Below are 14,039 nucleotides of genomic sequence, written 5' to 3'. Positions count from 1 at the left end.
ATTTTTTATTATTGCAAAATAGGGGAGAGAAGGGTCACACATATGATATGCGAGCTGAGGTGGCAATCATTAAACAAAGACATTTTTCCTTTTGGCGAGATCTTTTCACAAAATTTCAGTCACCATCTTTCTCCTCTGTATGTAGAAATATTGTGTTCACGTCCCCCCTGTGTAGGAAGAAATGGGAATCATAGAAAAATAAGAGCAAGGTTTAGGTATTCATTTTTCCAGTGTGCTCTTTTGAGTGTGGAATGGGCAAGAAATAGTCTGAAACTGGTTCTGTGAACCCTCTGCCAAACACTTGGATGTGAATTGCAAAGTAGTGATGCTGTAGCACTCTATCAGATTGTCCAGCAAGCTTTACATATTGTCCTGCTTCACACTAATATGTTAATAATTGTTGAATGCGATGAGTAATGAGGATAATGAGAAAGGCGGACCACATTTGTAGTGTGTGGATAAGTTGAGAATTTGGGTCTGACGGGAGGCTTACTAGGGTAGTCAATGCAGTTGCCATGACCACTGTATCTGGATGGCTCAGTGGTTAGAGCATCTGCCTAGTAAACAAGACACCTAGTTTCAAATAGTGGTCCAGCACAAATTTTCAACTTTCCGCATTGATTTCAATCAATGCCCGCTCGCATCAAAGGTCTGTAATTCCTTAGTGTATAGTTGAAGTTGGTTGGATGACAGTTCAGGGTATTTCTTGATTTAGAGCTGTTTGGTGGATAGTTAGAAGTTTCTAGGACAGGTAAGGAGCTGATATTATTTATGGTTGCTGTATTTTTACACTTCGATCTATAGGTTTTGTTAGCAATGGGACTCTTGCTACTGCTGCTATCCTTACTTTCAACAGTGTTAGGTCTGCTCATGAAATGGTGGAATTTTTGTTTGAGGCTGCAGCAAAACATGGTGTAACATTGAAATTTTTGCTATATCTGAGACGTAATACTAGGAGACTGACCATTGCTTTTTGTTGGTTTGGAGATGAGTTCTGAGAGTTTTGTTCGTCGGAAGTTATTCACGTGAATATAACACTCCCTACAAAATTCTGTTGCTTTTATAATGGTGGAATTTTGAATTTCGACCACAAGTTATGCAGACATTTATTTGCCTTCATTACTTCTAGATTTACACATGACCAATTTGTGACGTGATGTGTAACTGGTGTGTCAACTATAAACACCTTCTTTGGCATAATGCCTGATAATATCCTTCTTAAATCATTTATTATTTTCTGGCTGTTGTTTTTAGCTATCATTCGTTCCTGTGATTATAACGACAATATTTGAATTGGATATTGTACTGAGGCTGGTGCCCACATTCTGTAAGGTATCCTACACACATGGTAATTTTTTTTTTTTTTTTTTTTTTTTTTTTTTTCAGAATACTTGAATGTGTCATTGACTGGAACTCATTATAGCAGCATTAATGTTCTTGCGTAACATTTATTGAGTTACACACTATTTTGTATCTATTTCAACAGGATTGGAAGATTTCTTGGCTTTTTTAGTGGCACTTTGTTTTGCGGAGAATGTTGTTCATTTTCTACGTTGTTCACAAAATTCGTTTGCTTTTGTAATATGATCATTGTTCGCAGTTGGACAAAATAGTGTAAACTTGATTGGATAAGCAAAATTCACTAAACTTACTTTGTTGTTTCCACTTATTGTCCTGCTTTTGGAATGAATTGTTTAGCAAGGTCATATTTCCATTTAATTTTGATCTACTGTCAAGGCCTATATTTCCTTTTGTAGCTAACAAATTTCCGCATGTGCTACTCTTTGATTGCAGCTTGTTATTTTCTTTCTTGAGATATGTAATTTCTCTATGTGAATCTCCGACAATTTTCTGCAGTTTGTTAATACATTCATTTAATGTTTCTGTAACATAATTGCAGTACATATTGATTGTAACTAAGGAACAATAAGTTTCACATACAGGAATATTTCGAACACCTGTTGCCATTTTACAATACTTTATGCAAGATGTGTCCAGATCCTAACAGTACTTTACTTGTTTCATTGTCTTTGTCTTTACTACAGTCTCAGATTCTAGGCAGACCACTCTTCAGTTTATATGGTACTGACCTCAGGGCAACAAATAGATCAGCTTTTAACATTCTGCATTCAACTGACTTCTATGCTCAGATCCTTAAATTTCAATTTCTTCTGATAGGCTTTCCCATTAATATGCCCATCCTATGGGACTGAAATGTTAAGAACCATGATCTTTTATAAGGCTGACATACAAAATATCACCATTCTTAACTGCAACTGTTTGGTCAGTATGTATTCGTTGATTGTATAGGATAGTGTTACTACTAGCTGTTGTGATCACTTCATGTGTACTGTTGTTCCATTTTTTGGAGAGATCTGATTCTATTAACACTCCACATATTTACCATTGAAGGTACAAGTATGCCTTATTGTGCACCTTGAGTTATGCTTCTTCACAAAGGTGGAAAGCCTAATAAGTGGTCTGTGGTCACTGATGCATCTCATCTGTAGTTTTTTAACTTCTCCAGGTGACTTGGGCACTGACTGTGCAGAGATTTCTGTCTTCAGGTGTGTTGTAACTTAGTCTGAGGTCCGTTTTGATATTACTTTGAAAAAGTCTTTCAGTACCAGTACCTTCTGCTTAAGAACATTCTTATTGTTTTCTTAGCCTGGGCAATAATTCTCTATTTTCATTTGCCATATCAGGGTGTATTATTTGACAAGAATATGGAAACGATAGATTGCTACTCACCACATAGAGAAGGCATTGAGTTGCTGACAGGCACAATGAGAAGACTGCTAAAATGTACACTGAGGTGACAAAAGTCATGGGACATCAATATGCACATATATACATGGAGTTGGTATTGCACACGCAATATATAAAAGGCAGTGGATTGGCGGAGCTGTCATTTGTACTCAAGTATTCATGTGAAAAGGTTTCTGACGTGATTATGGCCGCACAACGGGTAAGACTTGATCTTGAATGGTAGTTGGAGCTAGACACAAGGGAGTTTCCATTTCAGAGCTCATTAGGGAATTCAATATTCTGAGATCTACAGTGCCAATAGTGTGCCGAGAATACCAAATTTCAAGCATTACCTCTCACCATGGACAGTGCAGTGGCCAACAGCCTTCACTTAATGATGAGAGCAGTGGCATTTGCATAGAGTTGCTAGTGCTAACATGAAAGAAACATTGCATGAAATAACTGCAGAAATCAATGTGGATTGTATGATGAATGTATCCTTGGGCAATGTAGCGAAATTTGGCTTAAATGGACTTTGGCAGCAGACAACCAATGCGAGTGCCTTTGGTGATGACACGACATAACCTACAGTGCCTCTTCTCAGCTAGTGACTGTTTCAGTTGGACCCTAGATGAGTGGATTAGCCATGGCCTGGTCAGATGAGTCCTGATTTCTGTTGATAAGAGCTGATGGTAGGGCTCAAGTGTGGCACAGACCTCACAAAGCCATGGAACCAATTTGTCAACAAGGCACTGTGCATGCTAGTGGTGGCTCCATAATGATGTGGGCTTTGTTTGCTTGGAACAGACTAGGTCCTCTGGTCCAGCTGAACTGACCACTGGGTGGAAGTGGTTATGTTCGTTTACTTGGAGACTATTTGCAGCCAAACAGCGATGGAATTTTTATGAGTGACAATGCACCATGTCAGCAGCCCACAATTGTTCACGATTGGTTTGAAGAACATTCTGGACAATTCGAGCAAATGATTTAGCCACCCAATTGCATGGCATGAATCCCATCAAACATTTAAGGTACATAATTGAGAGGTCAGTTCATCCACAAAATCCTGCACCAGCAACACTTTTGCAATTATGGATAGCTCAATATTTCTGCAGGGGACATCCAATGACTTGTTGAGTCAATACCACATTGAGTTGCTGCACCACACTAGGCAAAAGGAAGTCCAGCACAATATTGGGAGGTATCCTGTGACTTTTGTCACCCTCAGTGTATAAGCTTGCAGACAAAGTCCTTCTTCCGAAATAGAGAACATACACGTACACAGTCACACAAACACAACTCTTGCACACATGGCCACTGTCTCTGGCCACTCGGGCCCTTCTGTGGCTGTATCTGATGTGAGTAGCAGTCTGTTGGGATGAGCGATAGGGGTAAGGAGGACGCATGGGGTGGGGTGGAGGAGGCATAGCAAGGTAGGCATGGGGAAGATGCTGGTAGTGGTGGGGAACGTGGTGTGCTGCCTGTGGGAGCGTGCAGGGGCATGATGGTCCCCATGTTAACAGTACTAGCACGTAACTGAACAAAACACCTTAAGAAATGGAAATAATGTGCACCATCATGATACAGGAACAAGCAAAATAAGTAATAATGTGACATTTAATCATGGAATATGATAGAGCAAAAATTGGGCACACACAAATGAAGAGCTGTTCTCTCTGACATAATAGAAACTAGTAAATAACAGGTAATTCACACATAGCAATGTCTCTCACAGAAAACTGTGTTAACAAAGGACTGGAAAGTACAAAAGATGCAGTGATCACGTGTAACTCAAAAATAACCGATAGTGAAATCAACTGGACACAGTGCTACAGAATGTAAGAAAGGGACACCAAAAAAACAAATAAGACAAAGAAAACACCCAACAGCAACTGGTCTACCAGAACCATAAAAAATATCACATGGAGGAGGCATGAAAACAGAGAGGAAGGCTACCCAGTTGAGTACAAAGACACACAGATCGAAGTTCCATAACCGAAACAGTTGTTGCTAAAAACTGTACCCTCATCACAACTGTTTAGAGCATTACGGAAAACAAGCTTATCCTCATCCCACTATTGAATCCCATTGTGGGATGTGCATGCTGCAATGAATAGATGTGCCCAGGTAGCCAAAAGAACAATAGAGCTGTATTACACAGTACCTTCAGAAGTAAAATGGCTAACAGCTTCAAAAGTAAAACCACTAAAGATTGTCTGGATCTGATAAAGGTTCACGTCCAAACACAGTGACAGTTTCTTGAATGTCTGTTGCACCATTATGCTAAAGTAATCACTGAGTTAAGTATACTGTCAATCCTAAATTGGGTAGCATTAATATAGCCCAGAAATGCCCTCATGTGAGTGTAGTCTGTGGTTGAAGCACTTGCAAAGATTCAGCAGTTCAGACATGTATGTGAGCCTGTAGGCTCTGACTAGCGTGCGCTGTGCTGTGGTGAATAGAACTGGGATTGTGGGACCACTTTCGCAATCAGTTCCTTGTCCAGAGAACATTAGCTGTGAACTCCCGACATTGACTGTTTGTGAGCAGTTGGGCTGCATGTTATGAATCCATGTGGCAGAAGAATACCAGGATACTTAGATAATATCAAGTGGCTTGCGGATGTGAGCTAGTGCCAGTGATAAAAGTGCTGTACCCTGCAGATGTGGCATCACCATATACCGTAACAAATGGCTCTGAGCACTACGGGACTTAACTTCTGAGGTCATCAGTCCCCTATAACTTGGAATTACTTAAACCTAACTAACCTAAGGACATCATACACATCCATGCCCGAGGCAGGATTCGAACCTGCGACCGTATCGCTCGCACGGTTCCAGACTGTAGCGCCTAGAACTGCTCGGCCACCCCGGCCGGCTATACCGCAACAGCTGCTGCAGGTGTGATGTGCTGTAGTCAAGTTGCAGGTGCCTTTGGCAGTGCAGCAACCTGCAGCACTCTGCTGTGTGGTTGGTGGCTGTGTCAAAAGGCATCAGTCACAATTACTACAGTTAAAATTATCTTTCTGAGAAAGTGTGAAACCTTAGACTATGGTTCTGAAACAGCAAAGTTAGTCAAACTTTAATGTCCGACGTCAAACTTTAGTGACCTATGATCAAGGATTCTGGCAGTCCAGAGGTAGTGTGTGTGTAGCTTTCCAGGCATATTTATTTAGATGAGCAGTTGCCTGTTTTCCATTTTATGGCTTGATACCTAGTAGCATACTTAACATACATATACAAATGTGAAGTTTCACAAACAAATTCATGTACTCAGTATTTCATATAATAATTTACAGGGATGATCTTAAGTGAGAATTCTAGTAATAGATTACATACAGGCATCAGTGGGAAGTGCAGAGGTAAAATTAGACTAATTACAGCATGCTCAGATAAATTTAAGCAGTCATTCGTCTTGTGCTCCTTATGCAGGTGAAATGGGTAGAAACAAAACTTTTTATTATGTACTGCATACTTATCAATTTATTTGATGAAATGTGCTCATTTTTTGTCATTTTGCAGGGCCTCTGTCTCACATTGTTGCTGCTTGCAATTTTCAAGAAGGCATTGCCTGCTCTTCCAATTTCTATTACATTTGGTCTAGTTTTTTATTTTACAACACGTGAAATTGTCAAACCATTTGCCGACAGTCTGGCCAGTGAGCAGGTGTTTATTTAGTCCACAGGTAAGTGTCATCTTTTTGTAAAACCAATTTATTATTTTTCATTAGGAAGATTTTATGGAATATGAACCGCATTCACTATATTCATTTACTGATGGTTTCAAGATGCCATAACATTTTCAATTGGGTTCCATAGATGTATCAACTGTTAGCCACCCCCACGCTTCTCCAACACCACATTCCCCACCATACCTGCCTTCTTCCTACACCTGACACTACGCCTTACCCCAGTCAAGCTGCAGAACTACAGCAGGCCATGCTAGGTGTGGTATATGAGTGATGTGCCACATACTCCTGTCAGACATATTTAGGGGCACCTGACAGAATCTGAAATAAGACTCGTTGTTGGTGGTTGGTCAAATCTTACAATACCCAGATTTGTGGGGCAATCAGTGAGACTGTGGCCCAGCCAGTGTTAGACTGTGTAAGAGTGTGATGGCAGACATACTTGTTTTCAAGGTTCTGGTCGGCCATGTCTGGCTGCCACAATGGAGGATCACCATATTGTGCACTAAGCGCATTGTAACTCTCTCGTGTCTGTGACTGCCATCTGAGAAAAAGTAATGAACTCGCCTGAGCATTCTGAGTCATCCCATACCATTGGTTGGAGACTAGCAGCAGTCAGACTAGGGAATTACCATCCCATGTGTAGGCTGTTGTTAACGCCATAACAGAAATGGCTGTGTTTGGGTTGATGCTGAAACTGGGAGGCAAGGACAGTGAAAGAATGATGTCACATTGTGCTCAGTGATGAATTGCAACTCTGCACTACCCCACATCATCAGCAAGTAGGGCGATGACCTGGAGAGTGGTCCAATTCTTCCTTTGTTGTGGAGAGACATAGTGTTGTTACTCCTGGTGTTGTGTTGTGGGGAACCATTGATCATGATTTCAGGTCATGGCTTGTAGTGATTGAGGGAACTCTGAAGGCACAGTGGTACGTGACAGACATCCTGTGTCCTTACGTGTTACCTCTCATCTGGAAATATCATGGTGTCATTTTTCAACAGAACAGTGCTTGTCCACACATGGCACATTTGTTTATGAAACATCTGCATGATGTTGAAGTACTCCCATGGCCAGTAAGATCTCCAGATCGGCCCCCCATTAAAAAGTGATGGACCAGCTCAGACATCAGCTTTGTACCAGTGCCAGTATTTAGGATATCAAGGACCAATTACAACTGTTGTGAACGAGCTCACCTCATGGGAGGATACAACAGCTTAATTAAACCCTTGTCAACCAGATCAGTGCATATGTCCAAGACAGAGAGGGTGCAGGATCATACTGATAAGTGAGAGTCATATTGCCAAGTTCTTTGTAAATTTGACTCGATTTTGTAATCACCACATACCCTCTCAACCCATGAGGTTTCATTTTATTTCCATCGTATGTTCTGGGTGCTTCATTTTTTTTTTTTTTTTTTGCAGGCAGGATATATTATGAGATAGACTTACCTTCAGGAAGTGAAATATATATTACTACCAATGGAAAATGGAATGGAATTAGTAGTTCCTTTGTCAGGGAGGAGAGAGGGTTGTGTTGGGAAAAGTTGAGAAGGAAGGTCACTCAGATTCCAGAATGAGAAAGATCCACCTGTAATGAGGGGGAGGGTAGACAAAGATGAAGGGAGATACACCAGATGGTTTTAGCATATCAGTCATCAAAGGAAAACGTGTCATGTTGTATAAATACATAAGGCAGTTCTTGCAAACTGGCTGTGGCATTTGACTCTCTCAAATATTCAGTGACTTGCAAATCGCCTAAAAAAAATTATATGCTGAAGAACAGCTCCACCCGATATTCTGCCATTGTACCAAAACCAGTTCCATTAAATCCATAATTTGCATCCACTGTGGAAAGCACATAAAACCATTGGGTGGATAGGTTCGTATTTAAAATAAAATGACCAAATTGCAGCTGTAGGAATTATATTAGCATGTTTTCTATCAATGCAGCATGCAAAGTGCATAAAATTTCACCTCTATGCAAATCATTCACTATCTTGGACCGATCATGTGAGCATACGTCGTGTGAGCTCAACCTATTTCAGGTACAAACAGATGCTTGTACAAGCTTATTGGTAAGCTAAGAATTGAAGCTCAGCTGTTGCTGTCATACTGCATGTGACACTCTTCATCTGTAGGTGTCAGCCATTTTGTTTTTCCATAATTGCCGATTCCAAATTTTGTTCATGTTCCCTTATCTGCCATTTCTGCAAGAGCAAGATCTGATGTTTTGACATTTGTTGTATTGGCAGTCGTCTTGTTTTAAAATATTTGATCTTAAGCTAATGTGATTAGCATTTGATTCAATAAAACTTTACTGAGTGTGTGTTGATATTTTGGTATAACAAATGATTCAGCTGTATATCATGGCTTTGCCTTGTTACAACTGGAGAGAAAGGGCACATATACAACTGCAGTGACAAACCCCAAGCAGTTATACCAATGAAGACTACTTGTAAAAGTTACCAAAATGGTCATTCTTTGGGCTATTTTGTCGAAAACTGACAGCCTGAGCCCGTGGCTGTGTAAAAAATATAAGTTGACTCTTACACAGAAGATAACTGTAACCAACCACTTTTTATAATGTTATTTATTTAAATAATGCCGTTACCAGTTTCAAACTGACAGGCTCATCAGACAACCTGTCCACATTAAGATTCATTTTACATTAGTTTTCACTTTTTGTTCTCCTAGAACATGAAATTTTTTTGGAGTAGTGGTGCCCTACAACCAAAACAAGATATGAGCCAGTGTCTATTTAACTGTAATTATGCATAACAATGATTTTAAATGATGCAAACAAATTATCAAAGGGAAGATGTTTTGGTCACTTACGTTGAAATCCATGCCATTACATTCCAGTGCTGACTGCTTGTGTTCATACAGCACCAAAGACTGCATGAAGCACCATATATAAAGAAAGTGCTTCATACAGTCTGCGCTGCATGAACACAAGCAATCAGCACTAGAATGTAATGGTGCAGATTTTTCAACGAGAGTGGCCAAAACATCTTCACTTCAATAATTTGTTTACATCATTTAAAATTGTTGTGAGGCACAATTACAGTGAAATAGACATTTTCTCATATCTTGTTTTGGTTGTAGGGCACCATCGCCCCAAGGAAATTTCATCATTTGGGAAAACTAAAAGAGAAAACTAATGTAAAATGTATCTTAACCTGAACAAGCCGTCTGATGATGAATCTTTCAGTTCAAAACCGCTAACAGCGCTATTTAAATAAATAAATAAATAGCATTATAAAAAGTGGTTGGTTGCTGTTATCTTCTGTTTAAGAGTTAACCTATATGGTGATTCTTTGCTTTACAACAACACTTTATTTTCTTTAGTTGTTATACTGATTTATTACAAAATATGTATTTTGTTTCTCTTTTGAAGTGAACTAAACTATTGTTATCTTCACAGGTCTTTACCATGTTCACCTCTTTAAGTAAGTGTTTGGATGTGGTCCGACAGATGCTGAAACCAGCTTGAGAGTGTTGCTTACTTGGATGGAACCCCTGTCACCAGACCATGCAAACTGATCTATAGTCTGTGATAATGAAACTGTTGCATTCACTTGTCTTTGTTACCATAATTTTTGGCAGCTTGATATATCTGAAACTCAGTAGCTAGAGATGGGACTTACATATGTATATTACAACATGCAACAATTTTTTATACTTCATTTGCTAACTTATACTAAAGCCAAATATAAATAAAATTTTAAAGTTGAAAAATAGGTCAAATCTTACATGTAACTCTAGTAACTAATTGATATTGATCCTCAAGTATCATAGTTGATCAAAACATCATGAAGAACAGTTGTTTAGTATTTTTCTTTTGTGTAATTATGAAGTGTGAATGAAATTCTTGGAGTCTGACGTGTACGTTATTTTGAATGGATGTGTTCATTAACAAATATAACCTCATGAACAAATGTTACATTAAGTTACTTAAAAAATTTCTGTTAAGGTACGGCCACTTTATAATCAGGCCTACCCGTTTTACATGCAGCTTATACTGCAGTATTTGATGAAAGATAATGGATAAGTTAAATTCTGTCCAGACACTTATTGAAGTGAAAAAAGAAACTAAAAAGCACATAAAAGATGTGTAAAGTCTTTAGATAAATTGTTTGTTGTTTGGGATGGACACCACATGGAAAAGTTGACAATATCAAGGTTTCAGAGTGAGTGGTTGCCTCTTATGGTTCAGAGAGCAGACAAAAATCTATGAAAGTAAAAAGAAAATCTACTCAGTAATATAATTTTTTCGGCACTATGGAAAAGAGACATGGGATGAAATAGGTTTAATTGGTGAAACATTACAAACAAAATTCAAATTGCTGTGACACTGAATGACAAATTTTCCCATGTGCTTTCCATTTCTTTAAATTTCTTCTGTCCTGTTTAGTTCAGTATTTATCTACTCAGGAACCAGGACTTTTGCCTGGTGCCCTGTGCAGTCCCCACTCTCCTCCCACCTCTCAAGACCATATTTTTAATTAATATATAAAAGACACTGCCAGTTTCTTGATGTGGCTATTACCCTCAACATCAGTTAATTAGTTAGTTGTGGAGTTAAAATGTCTACTTGTAGTGTAATATTTATTGGAAGAATCACTGACAAGGAGACCTCGTGCTAATCGGATTTTTATAACTTTTTATATTTGTGGTACATGAAGTTCAGAACTCAAATATCAATTTCCCAAAGCAGTTCAGTGCAACCCCCCCCCCCCCTGCCCCCCCCCCCCACCCCCCCCCCCCCCCCCCCCACACAAAAATGGTCAAGAAAATTGACTTTGAAGTTTTCTGATCATCATTAATATGCTAAATTAAGGTCAATTCTTATACAGGAAGCACGGTAGCGTGCTTGCCTGCTGTGTAGGGGGCATGGGTTCGATTCCCAACAGTTTCAAATTTTTAAACAAAGTTGTGTGTTCTTCAAATACTTCCATGAAGTGTAAAATACATAAAGATGGGGAAACAATCAATAACATTGAGATTAATTGCTTGATCGGCTCTCATTTGTAATTCCTTTTTCATTTAGTTCAAATACGTATGTCATTTAAATACAAAAGTTGTCAGATATATGCTGGTTAACACATATATATGTCTCATTTTTATGAAAAATTCATGTTTTTCTTATTGCTAATGACATATCACTTACAAAATCCAGTTTTTATAGCAAATATAAATTCTTATTACCAATCTTTTATAAAAATTGATAATCAGCAATATTTAAATTTAAAAACAACATTACAAATTATTTTTTGAACTGCTTTGATCAATTTATATTTGAGTTCCAAGCTTCACCTATTCTAAATATAAAAATTTACAAAAATCTAATTGGCATGTGATGTCCTTGTAAGACTGTAGTTCCTAACATTTAATTTGAACAACTCAAATTTCATAAAAAATACAATTACTGTATTTATTTTGTTCATATTGCATGTACAGTTTTATATATTTTTAATAATAGAATTTATAATACATAAAATCAGTTGCATATTTATTGTTGTACTTCTTTTCATTACCACATTAACATTGCTGCACCCCTGCAGTGCTATTGTTTTATGAAAGATCTGATGTTATAGTATCAAATCTCCTCTTTACAGGGCAGAAAATAGCTTTGGTTACATATGATTCAATTTTAAACAGAAAAAATATTGTTTGAATTTTTAGTTAAAAACAAGAGTTTACTCAGGAATACAATAACTTTTAGGAAGTTGTGAAATGTGCTAGAGAAGATTGGAAATGAGATGTCAGCAGTGAAACTGTTAGTGTAGTACTGACAACTTTTTTAAATCTGGATTTGTTTTTATTTTCAATTTTTTATTGAACTGCCATAAAAATTTCAAAACTTGTTAACTTTGATTTATGAGAACCAATAATATACCTTGATTATTAGAATTTTCTGTACAAATATCTGTCATGTCACAGCTTTCAATATGAAAGTAGACCACCCGACCAATACAAGACATTGCTATGGATAAATTTGTACCTATTAATAGATGATGTGCTATTCTTGAACAGAAGTGAATTGGATTTATTTGCCTGTAGACAACAGTTGTGTTGTATAAGGCATCATAATTTGTTACGTAATTATACAGTTGCTTACACAAATTATACAAAAGGTAGATACATAATTCTACAGATGGTTCTACAAATGATTATACAAAAGGTTAACATATATAGATATTATTACATAAATATTGCATATCTTGTGCTCATCCATAATTAGTTTTGTTACACTGGTTGCACAGACAAATTTTGATGTATATCATAAGTTACAATTTTGTTAGTCCACAATCACGTTTATAATAAAAGAGCATCATATTTTTCATTATATAAAATAGTAATATATTTTCATTATATGAAAGAACATCATATTTTTTCATTATGTATGCATTCACTTGTACTGTAGAATGCTTTCTCTTTCAGCCATATCTCTACCACCATTTTAAATTTATTTTCTTGCTATTCCCTTGTGCCATGTGACATAGTGTTAAAAAATGTTTAGCCAGCATGTACAAAATAATTTTGGACTTTACTCAAATGCGACCAAGGAATGTATAATAAGTTTCTGTTTCTTGTTTCATATGAGTGCACATCTGACCTGTTTTCATACGTGTTTGGCTTGCATAAGTGCTTTGAGTATGTATGGACTGGGCACTGTAAGTATTTTGTGCTCAATAAAGTACTGTCTGCAAGAAGGTAATTTGCTCAAGCCAAAAATACATCTAATGGCTTCTTCTGCCAGAGGAAGAAATCTTTTGCCCCAACAGAGTTACCCCAAAGAAGCATTCCATAATGCAAATGTGCATGAAAAAAGGCATAATATGCCAGGAACATGCACTCGTTAGTGACTCAATCCTTGCCAACTTTCTGCACAGCTCTTCTGTGTGGGTATTCCAGCATAATTTAGTATCTAGATATATGCCTAACAATTTTACTGAATGTCTGAGTTCATTTGGTCCATTATTAATATCTCTAAGGGAAAAGAGGATGTGTTCATTTTTGTTTTTATGTAATGACAGTCTATTTTCATGGAACCACTGAGTTGCCTTTTCCATGATTGAGTTGTTCATTTGTTTGACAACATTCACATCACTATGTGACATGATAAAAGTTGTGTCATCGGCATACATTACCAGTTATTCCACGTTTTTCAAGTTTTTTAATTAAAATGCTATTTGCGACAGTGTCAAATGCCTTGGTTAAAGCTACTAAAGTTGCATAGGTGTGTTCCCTATTTTCAAAACCATGTAATATTGATCATAAAACTTCCTGAAATGCCTTTATTGTTGATGGCCCACTTCAGAATCCATATTGGGCCCTATTTAAGAGGTTGTAAGACTAAAAAAAAAAAAAAAAAAAAACATTTAATTGGTCTTTCATTAATGTTTCAATAATTTTGGATATTATAGGTACTATTGCAATGAGCCCATAATTTTGGTGTGAATTTCTGCCTCCTGTTTTAAATTCAGGCAATACAATTATCGTGAGATTTAAAACTTTCTCAGCGTACATATTGTTCCACAAAGGCCCCTCTGGCACATCCGTGGTGGATTCACTTGGCGTTGCACGTGCGCTACTTGA

At 37.6% G+C, this 14,039-nt stretch overlaps 1 protein-coding gene across 1 annotated transcript in view; it reads left to right on the top strand.

The window, feature by feature from the left end:
- LOC124608089 (presenilin homolog) overlaps positions 1 to 12,350 on the top strand; it is a 92,608-nt gene extending 80,258 nt beyond the window's left edge. The window contains exons 10-11 of the mRNA XM_047139959.1: positions 6,270 to 6,432; positions 9,862 to 12,350. Of these exons, the coding sequence (XP_046995915.1) occupies positions 6,270 to 6,425 (156 nt within the window). The 3' untranslated portion in view covers positions 6,426 to 6,432; positions 9,862 to 12,350. The remainder of the gene's footprint in view (positions 1 to 6,269; positions 6,433 to 9,861) is intronic.
- The last annotated feature ends 1,689 nt before the right edge of the window (positions 12,351 to 14,039 follow it).

The sequence above is a fragment of the Schistocerca americana genome, chromosome 1 (assembly GCF_021461395.2).
Source record: "Schistocerca americana isolate TAMUIC-IGC-003095 chromosome 1, iqSchAmer2.1, whole genome shotgun sequence".
NCBI lineage: Eukaryota > Metazoa > Arthropoda > Insecta > Orthoptera > Acrididae > Schistocerca > Schistocerca americana.
The sequence above is the reverse complement of the archived record's forward strand: the minus strand, read 5'-3'. Positions and strand labels throughout refer to the sequence as shown.